The following is a 21,298-nucleotide window of genomic DNA, read 5'->3' on the forward strand; positions in this document are numbered from 1 at the left end:
CCATATGTTGATCAGGAATGCAGCGGGGTTTTTCTTGGCATTAACTATCTTGGCTATTAAAATTTCACCTGGAGGTGATGTTTCAATTCAGGGGTTAAATTTTGCTAATTTCCATTTTACATGTTTAAATTTTGTAGTTTGTTTTCTATAACACGCCAAGATTTATAATATAAACTTATTTTTACCATAAAATTTGGCAAAATTTTAAGTTTTAAGATCAATTTCCATTCTTAAACTTTTCCATCCTTATCAAGGATATGAATACAATATTAACTTAAAATTTATCTACATTGTGTGCTTTATAGGTGCTTATGATCCACTAGATCGAAATAATAACATAACGATCAAATGGGATATTGTGTCTTGGACTACAGATGGATATGTTGCAAGTAATGCCCTTTCATCAAATAGGTCTTGAATTATAATTCCCTTTCCTCATTTTCCTAAAATAGATGTTGAGCTTTTATGAATTTCATTCCTAGTAGCCTACAAGTTAAATTCTCAAAGCTTGACATGATGACAAATTTGGAAAACCTTCAAGTCAAGTAGAGTTTATTTTGATATTGATGAAAATTTCTGATAAATTATGTTGTATTGATTGGTATGTTGGATATTTTGAGTAAATACTTCACTCATTTTTAATTATCTTTATGTCCCTAAAATTAAGTAAGTATTCACTAGAAACATTGGTACAATTTAATAAAAATTCCCTGAAAATCTTCATGCTAGAACTTATTTTACTCTTTGCTGAGTCTAATGAGCTTCCTTCTGTAGGTGGCCGTGACCATGCACAATTTTCAGTAGTACTGCCATATACCAAGCCCCCCAGGATGGACTTTGGGTTGGCACTGGGAAAAAAAGGAGGTCATCTGGGCTGTGGTTGGTGGCCAGACAACAGAGAAAGGAGATTGCTCCAAATGGAAAGCAGATGTTCCACACTGTTGCAAGAAGGACCCCACCGTTGTTGATCTCTTACTAGGTGTGCCTTACAATCAACAATTTACTAATTGCTGCAAAGGTGGATCATTGGCATCTTGGGCTCAAGATCCTCCAAATTCCATCGCATCCTTCCAAGTTAGTGTGGGCAATTTAGATATCACTAACAAAACTGTCAAATTGCCAAAGAATTTCACTTTGAAGGCTCCAGGACTGGGTTATACTTGTGGGCCTGCTAAGATTGTTAAACCCAGCCTGTTCTTTAGTCCAGATCGTCGTAGAACCACTCAAGTTCTGAGTAATACACTATTATAATCCCTCATAATTTATATATTTGTGAATGTTATGTGTTTCACTCTGAGCTGGCTAAGTCTTATATTTGAATTTCCCTTGTCCTTGTGCAGTGACATGGAATGTAACATGCACATATTATTCGTTCCTGGCTCAAAAAAGTTCAACATGTTGTGTCTCCTCATCGTTCTATAATGATACTATAACACCATGCCCTACTTGCGCCTGCACTTGCCGGAACAACATAACTCAACCTGCTTGTATTGAGTATGATTCTTATTCCCTTGCAAATTCATTCAATTTATTTACATGCCATAAGACACCTCCGCTACATTCGCCACTTAACTTGAATCGACTTCGACTATGAATTTGAAGGAGGTGAGAAAGGAGAAGGAAGGCAATCAGGAAGCAAAATTGGGATTCATCTCTGTTGCAATGGCTCATTCAACAGATCCCCTGGTAGTAGGAAGAGTGATAGGCGATGTTATTGACATGTTCGTGCCTTCAATGGACATGGTCGTCTACTATGGATCCAAGCAAGTCACCAATGGCTGCGAGATCAAGCCCTCTGCTACTGTTGACCGCCCTAATATTCAAATAGTGGGTCAACACTTCGACGAGAGTCTCTATACTCTGGTACCCATTTCATCAATAATTTAATTCCAACACCTCTGGTTTCATAGAATGAATATTTACATATAAATTTGTTATGGGTCTTCTATGAATGCATGCATTTACATTTGATCAGGTAATGACAGACCCAGATGCTCCTAGTCCAAGCGAACCCAACATGCAGGAATGGGTTCACTGGTATAATAAATTCCTTCCCTTCTCCTTTCTTCAATTTATATGAACATGCAGGAATGGCTTCACTGGTATAATAAATTCCTACCCTTCTTCTCTCTTCAATTTATACAGAAAATACACTAAAAATACAATACACTGCAAAAATTTGGAAGAGAGACACTCTAATGGTAACAACATTTGGTTATTATTACCAGGCCTGATATGCACATCGAGGTTGCAGAGTTCATATCTCTAGTTTTAGTATTCTAATATGCATGCTTGAGCTTCACAGCCTCTGCAATCTTATCAAAGTTTCTAGTGCATATTAGAATAGATAGGTCTGATTTTATTTGGTAGTGCTCACATTCAATTATAACTTGATGGTGTCTAAACAATGGCACTAGTTTAGATCGTGTTGTGCCATTGTCCATATTCAATGAACTCACTGCCTCTATCCATATTCAATGTACTTAGTGCTGCCATAAAATGGCACATACATAGAAGCTGAGTCATTCCCATCCTCACATAGATTTGCCAGCACTTCCTCTTCCTCCTTTTGCATTTGTACTATCACCACTTCATTGCATATTTGGCACACCACACTATCCCAACTGTATAATGCACAGTTGTACCGTTGTAACACTAACATAGGCACCAGAAGCTATGCTACTAGAAAAGATTAAAAGTAAAGTAGGATGCTAAGACCTTAATGTCTTTGCATGTCAAACACTATGTAATAAATATTCAGGTTTGCACATGGAGTTCATAGGTTCAAGGGTAAAACATTGAGATCTGTGGCCAACCCTAATAGATTCAAGGTTGTTTGCTTCTGGACTGTAACACTATCTAAGAAACATTTTGTTTGCTCATTGAGTCTGTTGATTCAAAGTTAAAATCAATATTATCTAATAAAGAGTTCCTTTTCAGCAAGAGCTAATACATTCAAGGTTAAAACATTCAGGTTTGCAACTAGAGTTAATAACTTAATAGATCCATCTTCAAGGTTAAGAAATCTTTTTTTTTGGCTTGGAAAACACTATCTAATAAATATTCAGTTCGAAATAATAGTCTTTGGACAATCAAGTAGTATTTAATAAATATTTTGAGCATTTTCAAAAACCTAGCGATCATATATTCACTTTTAAAACATTAAAATAACAGTTTTTGTCTTGTCAAAATACCATATAATTGGTACTAGAGAATAATAGATTCAAATTTTTGAATATGAGGTTTGCACATAGTTATAATTTTATTCTAGTTAACCAAAATAGATCTGGTGAAAATGGATCTATTATTTATGGTAGTTCTTTAAATTTGGTATCTCAGTGAACTTTGCACCCAGCTTAAAAATAGATTGATAAAGATGGATATAATGCTGGTTGGTATTAGTAATGGGAGTTTATTCATAGTTTTTCTTATAATTTGGTATCTCTTTGAGGTTTGCAGCTGGTTGATGGATAGATCATAGTTCAGTTGGATCTACTCTAATTTTCATCTGGCTTTAATACATCATGGATGGCTTTAATACATCATGGATTTTTGTGGACTTTAATGGTTAAGAAAATTCTATCATAGTGTATTAGGTTAAGATGGTTTATTTATTTATTTTCTCCTTTCTTTTGCTTAAGTTGATATATTCTTTGAGATTAAGATGCTTTTTTAATAGGTTTGATGAAGATTAATGTATTGTAGTTTACTAGGTTAATATTTTTTGTTTTAGTAATTTTTTTGTTCTCATCATCTTAAAGATAAAATGAAGTTAAGATGAATCATTTTAGGTCTAAACTTTTTTGGTTTTAGGTTTGGTTAAGATTAGTCTCTTCTAGCTTGTGAGGTTAATTTGTTTTGTTTTACCTTTTTACTTTTTTTAATTTTTTTACTTTTTTTGTTGTTTTTACCTAATGTGATAAACCCTTGAACCAAGATTTTTTTGTCAAATTGTTTAAATACTGACTTTTAAGAATTGAGGTGTGATATTTTCGAGGTTTAGATAGATTTATACTATCTTTAGGTTAGATTAAATGGAACTGATATTCTTAAGGATTATATAGATTTGTACATTCTTATGTTAGATTTAATGGAACTATGTTGGATTCTACTAGGTTATTTACAGTTGTTTTGAGATAATGGTCAATAAGTTGAATAAATAATAATTTTTGTTTTTGTATTGGTGATCTCACTCAGGATAGTGACTGATATTCCTAGAGCCACAGATGCAGCTTAAGTCCAACTAGCCTTTTCACTTGGTGGACTGTGTGGATTACATAGTACTTGGCTTTCGTTCCTTCTATTTTTAATAGTTCAAAATGCTATTTAATTTCATTATTTTATCTCAGTGGTAGAGTTTACAATTTTTTGCAGGGCATGAAATAAATATGCTCTGATTTGTGAGCTGTTTTGCACATCAATATATTATTTCCAGATGACTAGGTACGTGTAGATTGCTACCTTACCGCTAAATTAATTAGAGAAATTGGTCCTGATTCGTTTCACAGAGTTCTAACCAACCATATTCATTAATTAGAAGTGTTGAGAGTGGGGTATGTATGTCAGAAGGAATCATATTAGTTGATAAACATCATGGGATCATGAGCATATCCATGAATGGCTCTTGTTATGCTATGAGAAAGAAGAATGTTTCATGGAATTTGTTTGCAGATATTTCTATTCATAGTATTCTCATTTCATCTACTCTACCAGATGTTAAATTGTTATTCTAAAGCACCTTATGATTGGACTGTACAAGAAACCTGACATTGTTGTATCTATTTTGTGATGCTATATGTTAATCATTAACAATATTTGATTTCATACATTTGATTCCAATGGTTTTCTATTTTTCAGGTGTTTATTTATTTTATTATTTTTCTGGCAAAAAAAATGGATAGGGTATGGGCATGTCGAGATCATGGAATCGAATAGATGGATGGGATTTATAGTGTTTTTAGTAGTAATTATCATCTGCTTCACCTGCCCACCAACCAGGTAGATTGTTCAATATTTTACTTTTTTGTCCGTGGGTCTATGTTTTCATCCTTCGGGCGACCGATAAATGATTGTTGTTTGGGTTTTCTGAAGGGAGGGAGGGAACTTAAACATTCGATGAATTCCACCTCAGTCTGAATGTGCAGATATCTTAAATATTCTCATAAGTAATTCTCTCATCTCAGAAATTGAAACAGAGTATCAATTCACATCTTGTGTCAGTAGGAGGACATGTTATATTTATTTTGTTATTTATGTTATCGAGTACTCACATGTCTATTTAAGGTTAAAAAATTAGTAAACTGCATTCAAATGCATGCTAGTCACATTATTTTCTGTTGGACAATTATATTGCAGATAAGTAGGCATTGTGTTGTTGGACAATTGTTCAACTTATGAATAATTATAGGTAACCAAAAAATTTGGTTTCTCTGGTAGAGAACTATTTAGCAGAAAATGAAAATAGATTGCTAGTCTTTGCTTTCAGCTAGGACTAACATCCTTTGAGTTTTCTTTGATCTTCAAGACAAACTATTTCCACTGTTAAAACTTAAATAGATATAAGGTAGAGGGTAGGCAATATTTAGCTGGCCAGAGGCCAAGACTACTTTATGTAACCCAAAGTATAATCATGAACAACTATAGCTTGTATTGAAACACTTGCATATAGGCAATGAAGCACATAAAGTTCCATCGTAAGTTGCACATGTACATAATCAAAATGTTTGCTATTAAATAATTTAAGAATCAATACACATTTTAGCCTAGGAGACCATGACCATATACAATGATGAGAATAGAAAAATTATTTCCCAACATAATATTCAACCTCAATTTGATATTCTTGTTTATAATCCAGGAAACCATGGTAAGAAGGCCTATAGATCCAGAGGAGGAGCTCAGAATGATGGCTCAAGAAGTCTGTGGTTATGTGGAAGCTATTTTGAATAGTCTTGCTGCAAATGTTCCCAAAATAATACATCCATGTGGATGAGAAAACAATACAACCATACAGAATCTCAGTGTTTATTCAGTCCATGATACTTGAATTGATGATTTGATGATTTGCAAGTTGTGGTGCTTTGTCAAGTTGAGAAAGCCAAGGATGAAATGCTGACCCAACTTTATAGCTTAGTCAGGTAAGGTTTAATGAGAAAATGTGGTTGAGGTACGTCAATAATTAGTTTGATTATTTTCCCATTTCTGTATTTTTCCAGACTGATTTTGATTTTCACTTGAAATCAGGTCTCTTGGGACTTTACAAAAGTAGTGTTTTTTGTCATCGTCTTCAGGTGTAGTAGACACCTGTTGATTAGAGCATTGTACATTTGAGCTTTTGGTGTGCCTTTTCAACTTTTTGTTTAAAAAGGCCCTGCATGGATTTAAACTTTGATCGATCCCAAGAGAAGTTTTGACTTATCAATTCTATTTTCTCGTGTTGATATGTATGTAGTGTGGGCTTAGTAGCAACACCTTTTAACCTCAATATCAATGACAATGGAGCAACTATGAGCCCTTTTTTCGTTCCTTTTTATCAGCACTCTGTTTTACTCGTTTATGTCTCTTTATTTTGAATTTTAATTTAATTTAATTTTGAATTTATAGACAGACTGTCTTATTGGTTGTTTTGATCAATACTGGTTTGCTTTTCCTGCTTTTGTTGGCATTTTCCTCGTTGAATTGGCGAGGGTTCTATATTTTTCCACTTACATTTATTTGAATTTTAATTTAGTTTAATTTTGAATTTATAGACAGACTCTGTTATTCGTTGTTTTGATCAATACTGGTTTTCTTTTCCTATTTCTGATGGCATTTTCTTGATTGAATTGGCGAGGGTTTCGTGTTTTTCCACTTCTATTTATTTGTTTCCTTCTTATTTACTGATTTGGATTTTGTTTGTTGTAGTATTCATGGGCAATGTGAAGTTATCATGTTTGATGTTACTGCACGATTGACTTTCAAGAATGTCCCAACGTGGCATAGAGATCTTTGCAGGTATCTCTTTTGCAGAGGGGTTGGATCTCTAAGTAGAAATGAAGGTTCCTTAATTGTGTGGTGGCACAACTGCCTGAACCGATTAGCTAAATATCTTTGTGAATTTCAGGCTGTGTGAGAACATTCATATTGTTCTTTGTGGAAACAAGGTTGATGTGAAGAATAGGCAAGTGAAAGCTAAGCAAGTTACTTTTCATAGAAAGAAGAATCTTCAGTACTATGAGATATCTGCAAAAAGTAACTACAACTTTGAGAAGCCATTCCTGTACTTGGCACGGAAGCTCTCAGGGTGAGCCTTTAATCTAGTTTTTGATGCTCCCTAATATGAATGCTATATTAAAAAAATTTCATTGATTCTATAATGGGTTATTTTTATAGGGATGCAAAACTTCATTCTTTGGAGTCACCTGCTCTTGCTACTCCTGAGGTTCAGATAGACCTTACAACCCAGTAGCAGTAAGTAGAATGCCATTTTCTTATTATTTTTTGTTAACTTTTTTTGAAATAATTTGTTCCATTTCTAAAAGATTGAAACTTTGGCTTACAATCTTTTATGTTGTCAGGTACAAGGCAAAACTTGTAGCAGCTGCGGCCCAACCCCTTCCATATGACAATGATGATGCTTTTTGAATAGCTTTGTTAAGATGCTTTTGCATATTTAGGGATTCGTGGATTCAATTAGTTTTGTATCATTGGAGTTTTCCCTTGAGTTCTGACATTTAATTTAGATTTGTATTTGGGGCTTAGAATAACATTATCGCATCTCTCTATATGTGATTTGGGTACTGTGTAGATGTTTTCATCGGTGATGTTGGCTAAACTATCTTAGTTAAACTCCATTACAGAGCTATTTTTATATGCTAAGACAATTTTTTATGTTATATACTCTTGCACATTTTGCACAAGAACTTTTTGTACTCTTCAAATATTTCAAGAATGCTCAAGTGCCTTTCGTTGTGTACTGTTAGGGGAAATGCTAGTTGCGATGATTGTTGCTTGTAATATATTATGGCTTGTTAAAACTTTCTCTGAAAACTCTAGCTATGTTTGAGGATTTATTTTAACTCTGAAATTGGTTTACATAAAGCTTGTACAATGAATAGTTTACCTGCTAGACTATTAGAATAAATGATATTATAAAGGAAGCCTTAATACCTTGTATACGGGCCAAATCCTCCCTTTGCAATATTGTTTTCATCTGGGACACTTTCTATTGCAACTGTAAATGTTTCCATGGTAAAAACTATTGGTTGAACCTACGTATAGCCTCTATTTCCATTCGGGGCTCTACAGATTGCAATTCCTAACTTCGATTAGAAGTCGTGCAACATCCGTATGGAAAAAATATTGTATTCGCAATAACATCAAGAGGAAAGAAATATGCATGTCCTCTATAATGGATCTTCACACTGAGACCAATGCTAATGGTGTTGAGAAACTACTGTGCAATGGAATAAACAATGTTGAGGTGCAGAACAAATATATTTTGCCTCCCCAGGAGCAACCCAACATGTCTCAGGTATCTTTCTGTGAGAGCATTCCAGTGGTGGATATGAAACACTTGGATGGCCCTAGAAAAACCATTGTCATACAACAAATCCAACGTGCATGTCGGGAGGATGGCTTTTTCTAGGTACAACCTTCAATCTCCAGCGTCCCAAGTTATGATTTTTTTTGCGGAAGGGATTGGATTCATGAGGCTTTGAATTTTGAATCTCATGATATTGCAATATAAACTGTTTTGAAGATTTGAATTTTGAATTTTAATATTTGAACTTTGAATCTTATAATATCTCTCAATAAACTTCCAAAATCTCAATTATGAACATTAATTCTTAAAAAAAATTCTGTTCAAATCCAGTATTAATATGGTTGAAGCTGCATGATATGATCAGATAGTGAACCACGAGGTACCAGAGAGGGTGATGAAAAACATGATGGGAATTGCCAAAGAATTCTTTGAAATGCTGATGGAAGATCGTGCATGTCTCTATTCAGAGGATCTAAAGCAACTAGCTCAGCTTTCTACAAGCTTCAATATTTGCAAAGATGAAGTCCTTAACTGGAGGGACTATCTGAGACACCCTTGTTTTCCATTACATGAATTCATCGACTCTTGGCCTAAAAAACCTGGAGCCTATAGGTAGCCATTAAACCTTATGCCAACCATTAAAGCAGTAATCATAACTCGTTTGGGTTAATATAATATTGAAGCTTTTGTTACAGGGAAATTGCAAGCAAGTATGCTGTGGAGGTGAGGGCACTATGTTTAAGGCTGCTAGCTGCAATTTCTGAAGCTCTAGGACTCCATTCTGATTACTTGAATAATATTTTTGGGGAACACAGACAGCTGTTACTTGTAAATTACTATCCACCATGCCCAAACCCAGATGTTACCCTTGCTTTAAGAAGCCATTCAGACGCAGGTGGAATCACTGTTCTAATGCAAGGCGATGTCAGCGGTTTGCAAGTACTTAGAAAAGGGAAGTGGGTTGTTGTAGAACCCATTGCTAATGCCTTTGTTATCAAACGTAATAAGCGAGTCTTCCTCGGTTAAAATCAAAATAATTCATGGGCTACATAAGAAACCTCACAAGCTTTTGATAAGTGATCAGTTAAAGAATATTTGTGATGAGTCTGTTCAGAGTATTAATTTTCAACAATGATCAAAAATATTTTGAAAAAGAAGTTAAAATAACTGGGCGGGCATAAAAACGTTCCATTACAGACTGTTCAAGTGAAAGAATACTCACTCTATAATACTGTGTAATCCAGTTCTAGATATCATACTCACTCTATAATACTGCGTAATCCAGTTGAGCGATGAAGCTATATTTTTGATAACATGATTAAAGCATAAAACTAACCCATACCTGCCACCAACGAAATTCCTACAATCTTGTACAGTTGATAACTGTGGCTATCAAGCCTCCCTGGGTATTCTTGTGGGTATGTTGTCTGTCGAACACATAAAGGTATTGCCATTTCATTAATTGGGCTCTCGATTGATTTCTGCATAAGGATTCGCATTGTCTAAATCTAAAGTCGTTTCCATTCAACAGTCTATAGATTTTTCTTTAACAATAGTAAAACTGGGAGATGGAATGCTTATCAAAGCTAAGGTAGCATCTTAAATCCAAACTTCTGACTTCCATTTGAAGTAGTAAAACTTAGGCGTAAATTTAGTAATGAATTGAATCCCCTCTTTCTAAACAAAGGTAATATTAATAACCCATATGCGTTGGTTTCTATCAGACAAGAATTTCTGTGGTGGTTTCTCTCATACACGAGTACTATTTGTGAACTTTGAATGTGAAACTACTTTGAAAGAACATTCAAAATGATTTTTATTTTTTTTAAACAATTTTTTATATTGTCTCTAGAGAGACAATATTTGAATTATGATTTTATTTATTTATTTTTTAAATAATTTTTTATATTGTCTCTCGAGAGAATAGTTTGAATTATGGACATATAGTATCTATAGAGACAATATGTTTTTAATCTCAGCTATTGTCTCTAAAAAGACAAAAATGTAATTGTCTCTAAAGAGACACAAATGAAGTCGCCTCTAGAGAGACAAATGAAATTGTCTCTAGAGAGGCAAATCAAATTGTCTCTTAATAGACAATAATTCTTGTCTTTATAGAGACAATAATAATATGTGTTCTATATTGTCTTTATAGAGACAAATTTTTGAGACATTATATTTTGCCACACCCACTTAGACGCAATATTTAAGACAATACACAAGTTTCTTTTTGTCTTAAGTTAAGACAATTGACTCAAATATTGTCTTAAAACCCCCCCTACATGTACTAGTGCATGATTTTATGGGATTTGAATCTTTCCTAATACTAAAACCTCTTTTGTTTTATTTAACACTAATAGCGATGAGTTAGTTTTCATTAACTATTTCCATTATTGAGAGATGCTCTACAACCTAGTATAGAAGTGATCTGTAGGTGTAATGTAAGAAAGTTTGTAAACATTTTTACATGTTAGCTTAATATGTTGAATTTGTATTAATATGTCCAAAATACCTAAATAATTGGTAAGCATGTACATGTCTCTTAAAAATAATATAGAGCCCCAGTATGGGAGACGTTGTAGTGTACTTAAAAGTAATAAAAGTAATAAAATTCAATTTGTTACATTCTACTTTTGTTGTTATTTATTAATAAAATTATTAATAATCTTTTAGATAAAAGAAATTCATAATATACATATTACATTAAAATATATAAGTAGAAACAATAAGTTAAGATCCATTTTACCTTATAAAATAGAATAATGATTATGTAACCATATTTAAATTTAATTAATAAGCACATAAAAACTTTAATACTTACAATATAACAATATGTTTAACCATGGATATTTGCATCCACTTTGCCATAGATATTATTAACTTGTAAATAGGGTTTGTTACAATATCATTGGCCAATACCATGGCTCATCAATACAACATGCCCAAAAAATATCTCTAATTTCACAACCAAAATATTTTATTTGAATTTAATTTTATAACATTTTTTTATTAAATCTAAAAGAAAAAAAATTATAATTACTTTTTAGATATATCTATACCTCTATCACATTAAAATATATATAAGATATAAATAGTATCTATAAATTAAGATCCATTTTACTATATAATTAAATAATATTTTTGTAACCATATTTAAATTTCATTAAAAAGCACATACAAACTGTATACTTACAATATATCAACATTTTTAACCATGAATATTATTAATCATACCATATCATGGGCCAATACGATGGCTCATCAAGACCACGTGCCCAAAAACCATCTTTTATTTCACAATCAAAATAGTACTTACAATATAACAAGATTTTTAGCTATGGATACTCACCCCCACTTTACTATGGATATTTCACAATCGCCCCATTTTATTATGGATATTTCACAATGAAAATAGTACTTACAGTATAACAAGATTTTTAACCATGGATACTCACCCCACTTTACTATGGATATTATTATCCATACTATGTCATGGGCCAATACCATGGCTCATTAATACCACATGTGGAAAAACCACCTCTCATTTCACAATCAAAATATTTTTTAAATATATTTTTTCAAATTTAATTTTACTATATTATGTTATCTAAACATTTTGACTAAAAAAATATTAATTAAAACATTTTGACTTAGTGAAACTATACAAAAATCAAAATTAAACCAAAAAATAAAAATTAATAATTAAACGAGCCTAGATCCATCTTAATTGCTGATCTATCAACCTCGGAAAAGAATCAAATCTCTCGATATACAAACATTTAATATTACATTTAAAAAAAAACTGCACTTCTAGAAATTTAATTTTCCAACACTTGATAGATCCACAATTAAAATAGATTTAAATTAATTAATTAACAAATACATTAAGATATATATATTTTTTTAAAATAAATAATAAACAAACATTTTAATATATTTTTGAATCATATAATTAAATTTATAAAATAGATACACATGATATTTTAATATATGGAAAAAAAATAGCATATATAATTCCTTGAATCAACTTTCTGATATTCTCATATTGCATATTAATATGTTAAGTGCAAAGTATATAAAGTGAAAAGAGTCTCGGTGTATATATATCTAGGTAAATAACAACATTTTAATGTAAATGGAATAATAAAGATATTTGGTGTAAAATGGAGTTGTATATTACTTTAGTGTATGAATTAGATGGATATGGTATTCTAATGACTTAGATAAGTAAAAGTAAATAGCATGCATAATTCCCTGAATCAGCATTTGTTATTCTACTATTACATATTAATATATTAAGCGCAAAGTAAGTATATAAAATGTATATTATATATATATATATATATATATATATATATATATATAAAAGCATTTGTAGTTTTATAATGGTAATATCCAACGGATTTTGTCACATGTGGGCTATCACTATTAACAATTCCACTTTTTATGACATTGTTTTTGTTATGAAACCAGCTCAAGAAAAGATATAAAAGATAGATCAACGCCTTAGAATTCAGCCTCTTCGAGGGGGCAACCTCCTTTACATTACATAAATGAACAATTATTGGATGATACAAATGACAAAACCTCATTTCTATATATAGGAGTCTAAGGAGTCACAATATAATCCAGCTGACCTAACAATAATAATATAAAGCCATAAAAATAACAATAAAGGGATTCTATGGGTCACAGAAATAACAATATGGGGGTAATAGGGGCACAACAATATAAATAAGGGGTATAACTACAATAGTAATGGGGTAATCACTAGTATTATAGGGACCCAACATGCCCCTCTCCTTCAAAAAAGTGTTGTCCTCAACGCTTGAGTAGTTCTGGATACTTCTACATAAAATTCTCATCCTCCCATGTGGAATCTTTAGCGGATAAGTTCTTCCACTTGATAAGATACTCTGAAATTGATCGATTTCGTAGTTGTCGAGTTCTTGTTTCTGTGATTGCTTCCGGTTCCAATATAATTTTTCCTTCCTCATCAAGTTCTGGCAATATTGTTTGAATTGGGAGCTTGTCGCCTATAACCTTCTTTAAACATGAAACATGGAAAATTAAGTGCAATCGAGAAGCTGCAGGAAGCTCCAATTTGTATGCCATAGTACCAATCTTTTGCAACACCTTGTATGGACCATAATACTTTGGTGATAATTTATTATCCTTCTTAGCTTGCTTGAGGGACATTTGCTTCTATGGTTGTAGCCGTAGGAATACCTAATCACCTACATCAAAACTTCTTTCACTGCGATGTTGATATGCCTGTTGTTTCATTCTATTATGTGCCAACATGAGGTTATCCTTTAAAAGTTGGAGGACTTGTTGTTGATGTTCAATGTGATGTTCCACTGCGTGAACCTTAGAATTTTCTCTTAAATATGATGTGATGGATGGTGGTTGATACCCATAAAGTGCCATAAATGGGGTCATTTTTGTTGTTGTATGGAAGTGTTATACCACCATTCAGCCAGAGGCAACCATTTGACCCATTGTGTCTGTTTATCAGGTACAAAGCAACGAAGATATCCTTCCAAACATTTGTTTACTATCTCAGTCTGCCCATCAGATTGAGGATGATAAGATGAGCTATGAGCTAACTGAGTACCAAGGCAAGAAAATAATTTTGTCCAAAAATTTCCAGTGAAAATGGGATCTCTGTCACTTACAATAATCTTTGGGTTTCCATGTAGCTTTTGAACTGTTTCCATAAATGCAGTAGAAAATGTACTGGCTTTAAATGGATGTGATAATGCACAAAAGTGTGCATACTTGGTAAGTCTGTCAATTACCACCATGATGACACTCTTTCCCTCAGACTTGGGTAAACCTGTGATAAAATCCATTGAAACCTCCTCCCAACGTTGGCTTGGAATGGATAAAGGTTGTAATAGACCCGGTGTCTTAATTGTTTCAACTTTATTTTGTTGGAAAACCAAACATTCCGCCACAAACTTTTGAATATTTGATTTAAGGCCATCCCAAAAAAATTCCTTCTTAACCCTGTGGTAAGTTTTTAAAAATCCTGAGTGCCCTCCTAAGGGAGAAGTGTGCAATTCCATAAGAATCTTTTGTTTTAGCTGGGAATTCTTACAGAGGTATAAGTGATCTTTGTACCATAACGAATCATTTTTCCAGCTAAATGTATTAGAAGTACTGGAATCTTGTTGTAGCTTTCGAATAAGTGCCCACACTTCTTCGTCATTCTTCCATTCCTCCCTTGCTTCGTTTATCCAATCTGGTTAGATAATAGAAATGGCACACAACAATGCTTCCACATCCTCATACTTTCTTGAGAGTGCATCCGCCACCACATTTTGCTTCCCTTTTTTGTAGCTGATTTCAAAGTCATAACCGAACATCTTTGTGACCCACTTTTGTTGCTCTTCAGAGGATAATATTTGCTCTAAAAAGTATTTAAGGCTATCATGATCCGTTTTTACCTTGAAGTGTCTTCCCATTAGGTAGGGTCGCCATTTCTTAAGTGCATGGAGTATTGCCAACATTTCCTTCTCATAAATAGCTTTGCTTAAAAACTTTCCCTTGATTGGACGACTTTCAATAGAAATGGGTCTTTCATCTTGCATTAGAACAGCACCAATTCCATTTCCTGAAGCATCACATTCCACAATAAAGGTTTTTGTGAAATCCGGTGTAGCTAAGACCGGTGCTTGGCACATTGCCTCTTTAAGATGTTCAAAGGCCTTTGTTGCTTCCGGAGTCCATGAAAATGAATCTTTCTTCAATAATGTTGTTAGAGGTGCTGCTATTCTCCCATAATTCTCAACAAATTTGCGATAATACCCTGTCAACCCAAGAAATCCTCGCAGATGCTTTATGGATGTGGGGATTTTCCATTCCTTAATGGCTTTAATTTTGCTAGGGTCTACCTTAACTCCTTCATGAGATACAATATGACCCAAATATTCCACCTCCTGGACTCCAAATAAACATTTGGATCTTTTTGCATATAATTGTTTCTCCTCCAATAGTTGTAGCACCCTGTCAACATGTTCAACATGATCCTTCCAAGACTTGCTGTAGATTAGTATATCATCAAAAAATACTAACACAAATTTTCTAAGGAATGAATTGAATTCATCAAACCTTGAAATGTTGAAGGTGCATTGGTAAGGCCAAAAGGCATGACCAAAAATTCATAATGACCCTCATGAGTTCTAAATGCCGTTTTTGGAATGTCTTCAATCTTCATTCTGATTTGATGATATCCCGAACGAAGATCCAACTTGGTGAAGTAAATTGATCCATGCAATTCATCCAATAATTCATCAATAACAACAATGGGGAACTTATCTTTAATAGTGGGTTTGTTGAGCTCCCTATAATCCGGACACATGCGCCATGATCCATCCTTCTTGTGCACCAATACTAGTGGAGCTGGGAAAGAACTTTGACTCGGTTGAATTATACCAGCCTCTAGCATTTATGCAACCATACGTTCAATTTCACTTTTTGGACATAGGGATATTTGTACGGCCTGATGTTTGGAGGAACACTTCCTGGAATCAGATGAATAGCATGATCATGATCACACATAGGTGGGAGACCTTTGGGAGTCTCAAATACCTTGGAATGATTGTCCAGGACTTTTTGGAGATCTGGAGAAATAGATGATTCCAATGTGGAAACATCTAGCGAACATAATTGTGCAATTACACCTCTTTGCTCCTTTTTTAGAAGCTTTGTCATGCCATTAGAGCTAATTATCTTTCCTGGTTTTCCTGCAATACCCCTTAATTCAACTTCCTTTCCTTCCGTAGAAAATTTGATGAAAAGTTCTTGAAAATTAAAAGCTATTGTACCCAAGGATTGTAGCCATTGGACTCCTAGTACAACATCAGCACCTCCCATTGGAATGGAAAGCATTGGGGTAGTCAATACATATTCTCCCATGGATAGTTTGATATTATGGCACTTTCCAGAGCAATTTATTGTTCCTCCATTTGCAATCATCACTTGACACTCTGGTGTTGGATATAGGAAGCAATTCAATTCTTTTGCTACCCTACAATGAATAAAATTGTGGGTGCTTCCTAAATCAATCAACACTATTACCTTTTTCTTCTTGATTTGTCCTTCTATCTTGATGGTTTGAGGAGTGGTAATTCCCACCAATGCATTACAAGATATGATCGGATTTATTTGTTCTTCATCTAGGCTTTGTTCCTGGAGTATATCCTCTTCTTTTGACCTTTCTTACTCCTTTTCTTCTTGCTCTTCACAATCTATGTAGAATGATTTCTTCTCAGCACACTTATGACCTTTTGTGTATTTGCTATCACAATTGTAACAAAGCCCTTATGCTCTTTTTTCTTCCAATTGTTTTGGTGTCAACCTTATAGGTTGTGGAAGACTAGGGGCAACAACACTTCCATCTTTATAATTGTGAATGGTATGCTTCCTAGTTGCCATAATTTTGTTTTCCATTTTTCTTTCTAACCTGAATGCCTTCTCTAATGAATCAGGTTCCCAAAGGCGAACATCATGTTGGATATTATCCTTTAAATACCCTATGAACACATCAATCCTATGCTCCTCTGGAATATCTTTTACCCTTATGTTCAATTTTTGGAACTCCTTAGTGTGCTCCATTATTGAACCCTTTTGTTTGAGACTTATCAATTGGCCAAAAAAAGTGTTGCTTTTTGTATCCTCATAATGTGCTATCAATTCTTCCGTAAAAATTGCCCAAGTGATAAATTGTTTACGAGAACAAAGCCATTGATACCATACAAACTGATTTGGTTCCAAATATACAGTTGCCATACGTACCTTTTGTGCATTTTGCACATTATTGAGATCGAAGAATTGCTCCATCTGTAATATCCATGTGGCGGGATCCTTGCCATCAAACTTCCTCATATCGATTTTTGGAATATGGTGATTCTTTGATCCAACATTAGCATCTATGGAATCATGATTAACATTTCTTTTGTTCTCATCATGAGTTTCCTTCTTTTCACCATTAGTAAGTATTTCTTGTAGAAAATTTGTCAAATCTGTCTTCAAACCTGCCATACCTATCTTCAAATTTGTGTTCAAATCTATCTTCAAATTGTCCATCTTAGCTTCCATGCCATTCATCTTAGCTTCCACGCCATTTATCTTAGCTTCTGTTAACTTTTGTGAGTGTGACATTTGTTGCACTTGTTCTTGTAATTTTGATATATCATGTAGCATTTCTTCCTCTTCTTCATGAGTCATGCTAGAGCTTTCAGGTTCCTTACTAGTTGTTTGCATTTTCTTTCCTCGGGGCATCAGTTACTAATAATGATGCTCTACTATGCCCTTTGAATTCCTTCAAAATAAAATTTCAAACCAAGCTTAAGCAAAAATTTAAAAAAATCTACACACATTTTTTCACTTTGTAGGAACTTGATATTTCCTCTAATGTATCTCTGTACTGTCCAATCATCTAGTTCTGAATTTGTGACCTGTAGTAGCTCTCTATGTCTTCTTTCCAATGCCACCAGACTGATCCAAATTAGATTCTCCAAGAAAGAGTTATGCACAATCTCCCAAGATGACCTGATTATAGACCTTTCCAGAAGAGTGAACTTGTATGAAGTGCCACGTGTACAATTTTCGATATTTGGTTCTGAAAATGATATATACGAAACTACAATCCGTCGTCTTTCTGTACATTCTTACGAAATTTCAATCTGATTCCCAGAGAGAAAGTTATGATGATTTTCCACAGATCACCTGTTTTGAATGTAATTGAGGAGTTTGCAAAAAGACCAAATTCCTCATATCATATCTCCAAAAATATCACGCGAAAAGCTCTGAAATTCGGACCCAAGGTTCAACGCGATTTCTTCTCAAATGGGTTTTTTTTTGTGACTTCTGAAACGTCACAGAAAAAAAGTTATAGCGAAAATGCCATGATGACCTGTTTGGAGCAGCGAAACCGTAGAATCCAAAACTCTAATACCAAATGTTATGAAACCAGCTCAAGAAAAGATAGAAAAGATAGATCAACGCCTTAGAATTCAACCTCTTCGAGGGGGCAACCTCTTTTAAATTATATAAATGAACAATTATTGGATGATACAAATGACAAAACCTCCTTTCTATATATAGGAGTCTAAGGAGTCACAATATAATCCAGCCGACCTAACAATAATAATATAAAGCCACAAAAATAACAATAGAGGGATTTTATGGGGCATAGAAATAACAATATAGGGGTAATAGGGGCACAACAATATAAAATAACTAATATTATAGAGACCCAACAGTTTTTATGGACAGATTAGTTTTTATGGACGGATTATGTTGGTGTGGAGAAACATGGGAACGGGACATGGGAGACCATTTACTCTCCCAACATAATTAGGAAACACTCATAATTAAGAAACTATAAAATTCCATTGTCTCGCATCTGAGAGAGGTAAATGCGTTTGCAGAGAGACAGGGAGATGGTGAGGTACAGAGGGGCGTTATTACAATGCGCAATCGTGATCATGCTGACAAATTGTTTTCTTTGTTGTACTGCTTTGGTTCATGCAGCAGAAGCGGGCGGTGGTGATGACAATGACCATGGCGCGAAGAAGGATTAGAGAGGAGGGTTAATCCTGTGAAAATATGGTGTTTGATTATTGTGTTTCTTGTCACTTTTGCAGGAGGGATTTCCCTACTTTTGGAGACGGAATCACAGTTTTATTGTGTTGGGTACTCAGTTTGCATGGAGTGTGTTTCTTGGCACCGTTCTCATGCATTTTCTTAGCGATTCCAATCAGACGTTTGAAGATTTGGGTGTGAAAGGTTACCCCTTTGCGTTCATGCTGTGCAACGTCGGCTACGTAGTGACAATGTTGGGAGATTGTATACTTGTGTGGGTTAATCACAGTAGCAGCGTGGGGATTATGTGCGGTGAAGGAAAAGAGGAAGAAACGGAGGAGGGCCGAGGCGGAGGCGAGGGCATCAATGGTGGTTGCACTAACATGAGGAGGGCGTGGGCGTGAGAGAGTGTGTTGCTCATATTAGCGCTGAGCTTCCACTCGGTGTTCGAGGGAATGGCGGTGGCCGTTGCAGAGAGCAAGATGGGAGCGTGGAAAGCACTGATGGCGGTGTGTTTGCAGTGTGCACAAGGTGTTTGCAGCCGTGGCCATGGCGATCGCGTTGCTCCGGATGATGCCATACACGTCATTTCTGTCGTGTGCAGGATATGCTTTCGCGTTTGGCATATCGAGTCCCATCGGAGTGAGCATTGGCATCGTGGTGGAGTCCATAACGGGGAGAAACGTAGATCGTTGGTTGTTTGCAATTACCATGGGTTTGGCCACCGGGATCTTCATCTACGTTGCCCTCAACCATCTGCTCTCTAGCGCTTGCGTTGCCCACAACGAAAGGAGCAGAGCGCAGGAAGAAGAAGAAGATTCTCACAATCCTCACAACAACAGCAATAACAAAAACAGAGCAGGTGAAGAAGAAGATTATGGTAGGCGTAGCCCCTCCTTGTGTAACTTCGTGGCTCTTTTATTGGGAGTGGGCGTCATTACCGTGGCCATGATTTGGGATACCTGATGTCAAACATTACCATTTGAAAAAATGGGCATCATTTTCATAAATGGTAGTCTCGTATTTTATTACAAGTTGATGAAACTATATCATTCCCATAGTTGCTTGAAATACATTCACAGTGATCTCTTCACGTGAATCTGTGCTTGGTAGCCAGCTAACCTTATTATACAATTAGGGAAAAAAATGAGAATCCACATCACAATAAATTTTAAAAATATATTTGGAGAAGCTAAATAGGTTTTGTACGGGGATTTAAAATAGCTTTTTATTATGGATTCGTGCTTTAAAAACAAGGAGCCACTGTTGTGGCGCTAGTCCCTGCCGGTTAACATAATAGTTTGGTGTGTTATTATTATGAGATTTAATTTGCGTTATCATGAGAGCTTGAATGAACTTTTTGACTTCATGCGAAGAGTGAAATGTAATGAACTTTGGCTTTGTTAAGTAAGAATTGTCAGAAATGTCATTGAATTGATAAATGCTTGTTACAATTTTATTATATGTCAAATTTTTTGTTTGATATTACAAATCTATCCATCTATTTAAAATAATAATTTAATTTGTATGTTAATACATTAACATTTATATTTAAAATAATCACTTGTTTTATTATTTTCAATTATAAAGTAATTTTTAAAAGACATTGGTCCTATATTTTCTTATTATGATTAAAATTAATTTTCAAAAGACACTTGCCATGTATCTTGTTATAATGTTGAGTTTGTATTTCTTAAAATAAGATTAGTTTTAGATATAATTTTCCAATGTCTCATGATTTAAAAAATGGTTAGATTAATAATTAAAATATAATAAAATTAAATAATAATAAAGTTTTTATAACCATGATTTTAAAATATAATAAAATAATAGAAAGGTGTTAAAGCAACTTATGTATTTTAATAACCATGGTGCAGAAAAGATAGAATTTTCTTATTTTTTTACATTTGAATATTATGGAAATATTGATAAAATGATAATGACCAAATAAACATTATTATGAATATAAATTTGTTAATTAAATTCGTGGTGGAGAGTGTTGAATATTTACATAGATTATTCTCGAAGGTCAAAAAAGGACTTAAGCATTTAAAAATTATAGTTATGGAGTCTTGAAGCCATGATTGAAAGATTACATATCTAGTAACATATTTGGACATAAATGATATGATTCAGGTTAATCTCAATGATTGAGGAATTATTCCATGGTCAAAAGAACAA

The 21,298-nt window shown here is 34.0% G+C and overlaps 2 protein-coding genes and 1 pseudogene across 2 annotated transcripts; all 3 read left to right on the top strand.

Moving 5' to 3' along the window:
- Window positions 1–1,662: 1,662 nt before the first annotated feature.
- LOC149179027 (protein MOTHER of FT and TFL1-like) lies at window positions 1,663–4,237 on the top strand. Its single transcript, XM_089423766.1, has 3 exons — window positions 1,663–1,863; window positions 1,976–2,037; window positions 4,198–4,237. Exons 1-3 carry the CDS (start codon window positions 1,663–1,665, stop codon window positions 4,235–4,237), a joined length of 303 nt encoding a protein of 100 aa, XP_089279892.1.
- Window positions 4,238–5,863: 1,626 nt separating this feature from the next.
- LOC149179028 (GTP-binding nuclear protein Ran1B-like) lies at window positions 5,864–7,623 on the top strand. Its single transcript, XM_089422327.1, has 5 exons — window positions 5,864–5,984; window positions 6,071–6,137; window positions 6,904–6,993; window positions 7,103–7,282; window positions 7,557–7,623. Exons 1-5 carry the CDS (start codon window positions 5,864–5,866, stop codon window positions 7,621–7,623), a joined length of 525 nt encoding a protein of 174 aa, XP_089278453.1.
- Window positions 7,624–8,389: 766 nt separating this feature from the next.
- On the top strand, window positions 8,390–20,083 carry LOC149179029 (zinc transporter 2-like; annotated as a pseudogene).
- The last annotated feature ends 1,215 nt before the right edge of the window (window positions 20,084–21,298 follow it).

The sequence above is a fragment of the Pinus tabuliformis genome, chromosome 4_1 (genome assembly GCF_031772625.1).
Source record: "Pinus tabuliformis cultivar Carrire ecotype Pingquan chromosome 4_1, CPIR1, whole genome shotgun sequence".
In the NCBI taxonomy this organism is placed as follows: Eukaryota; Viridiplantae; Streptophyta; class Pinopsida; order Pinales; family Pinaceae; genus Pinus; species Pinus tabuliformis.

Excerpts from the sequence above, each read along its gene's own strand:
- LOC149179027 (XM_089423766.1), top strand. The coding sequence starts at position 1,663 with ATGGCTCATTCAACAGATCCCCTGGTAGTAGGAAGAGTGATAGGCGAT. Across the intron at positions 1,864-1,975 it reads ACGAGAGTCTCTATACTCTG|GTAATGACAGACCCAGATGC; the intron begins GTACCCATTTCA and ends ACATTTGATCAG. Across the intron at positions 2,038-4,197 it reads ATGCAGGAATGGGTTCACTG|GATAGTGACTGATATTCCTA; the intron begins GTATAATAAATT and ends GATCTCACTCAG.
- LOC149179028 (XM_089422327.1), top strand. The coding sequence starts at position 5,864 with ATGGTAAGAAGGCCTATAGATCCAGAGGAGGAGCTCAGAATGATGGCT. Across the intron at positions 6,138-6,903 it reads CAACTTTATAGCTTAGTCAG|TATTCATGGGCAATGTGAAG; the intron begins GTAAGGTTTAAT and ends TGTTTGTTGTAG. Across the intron at positions 7,283-7,556 it reads TTGGCACGGAAGCTCTCAGG|GTACAAGGCAAAACTTGTAG; the intron begins GTGAGCCTTTAA and ends TTATGTTGTCAG.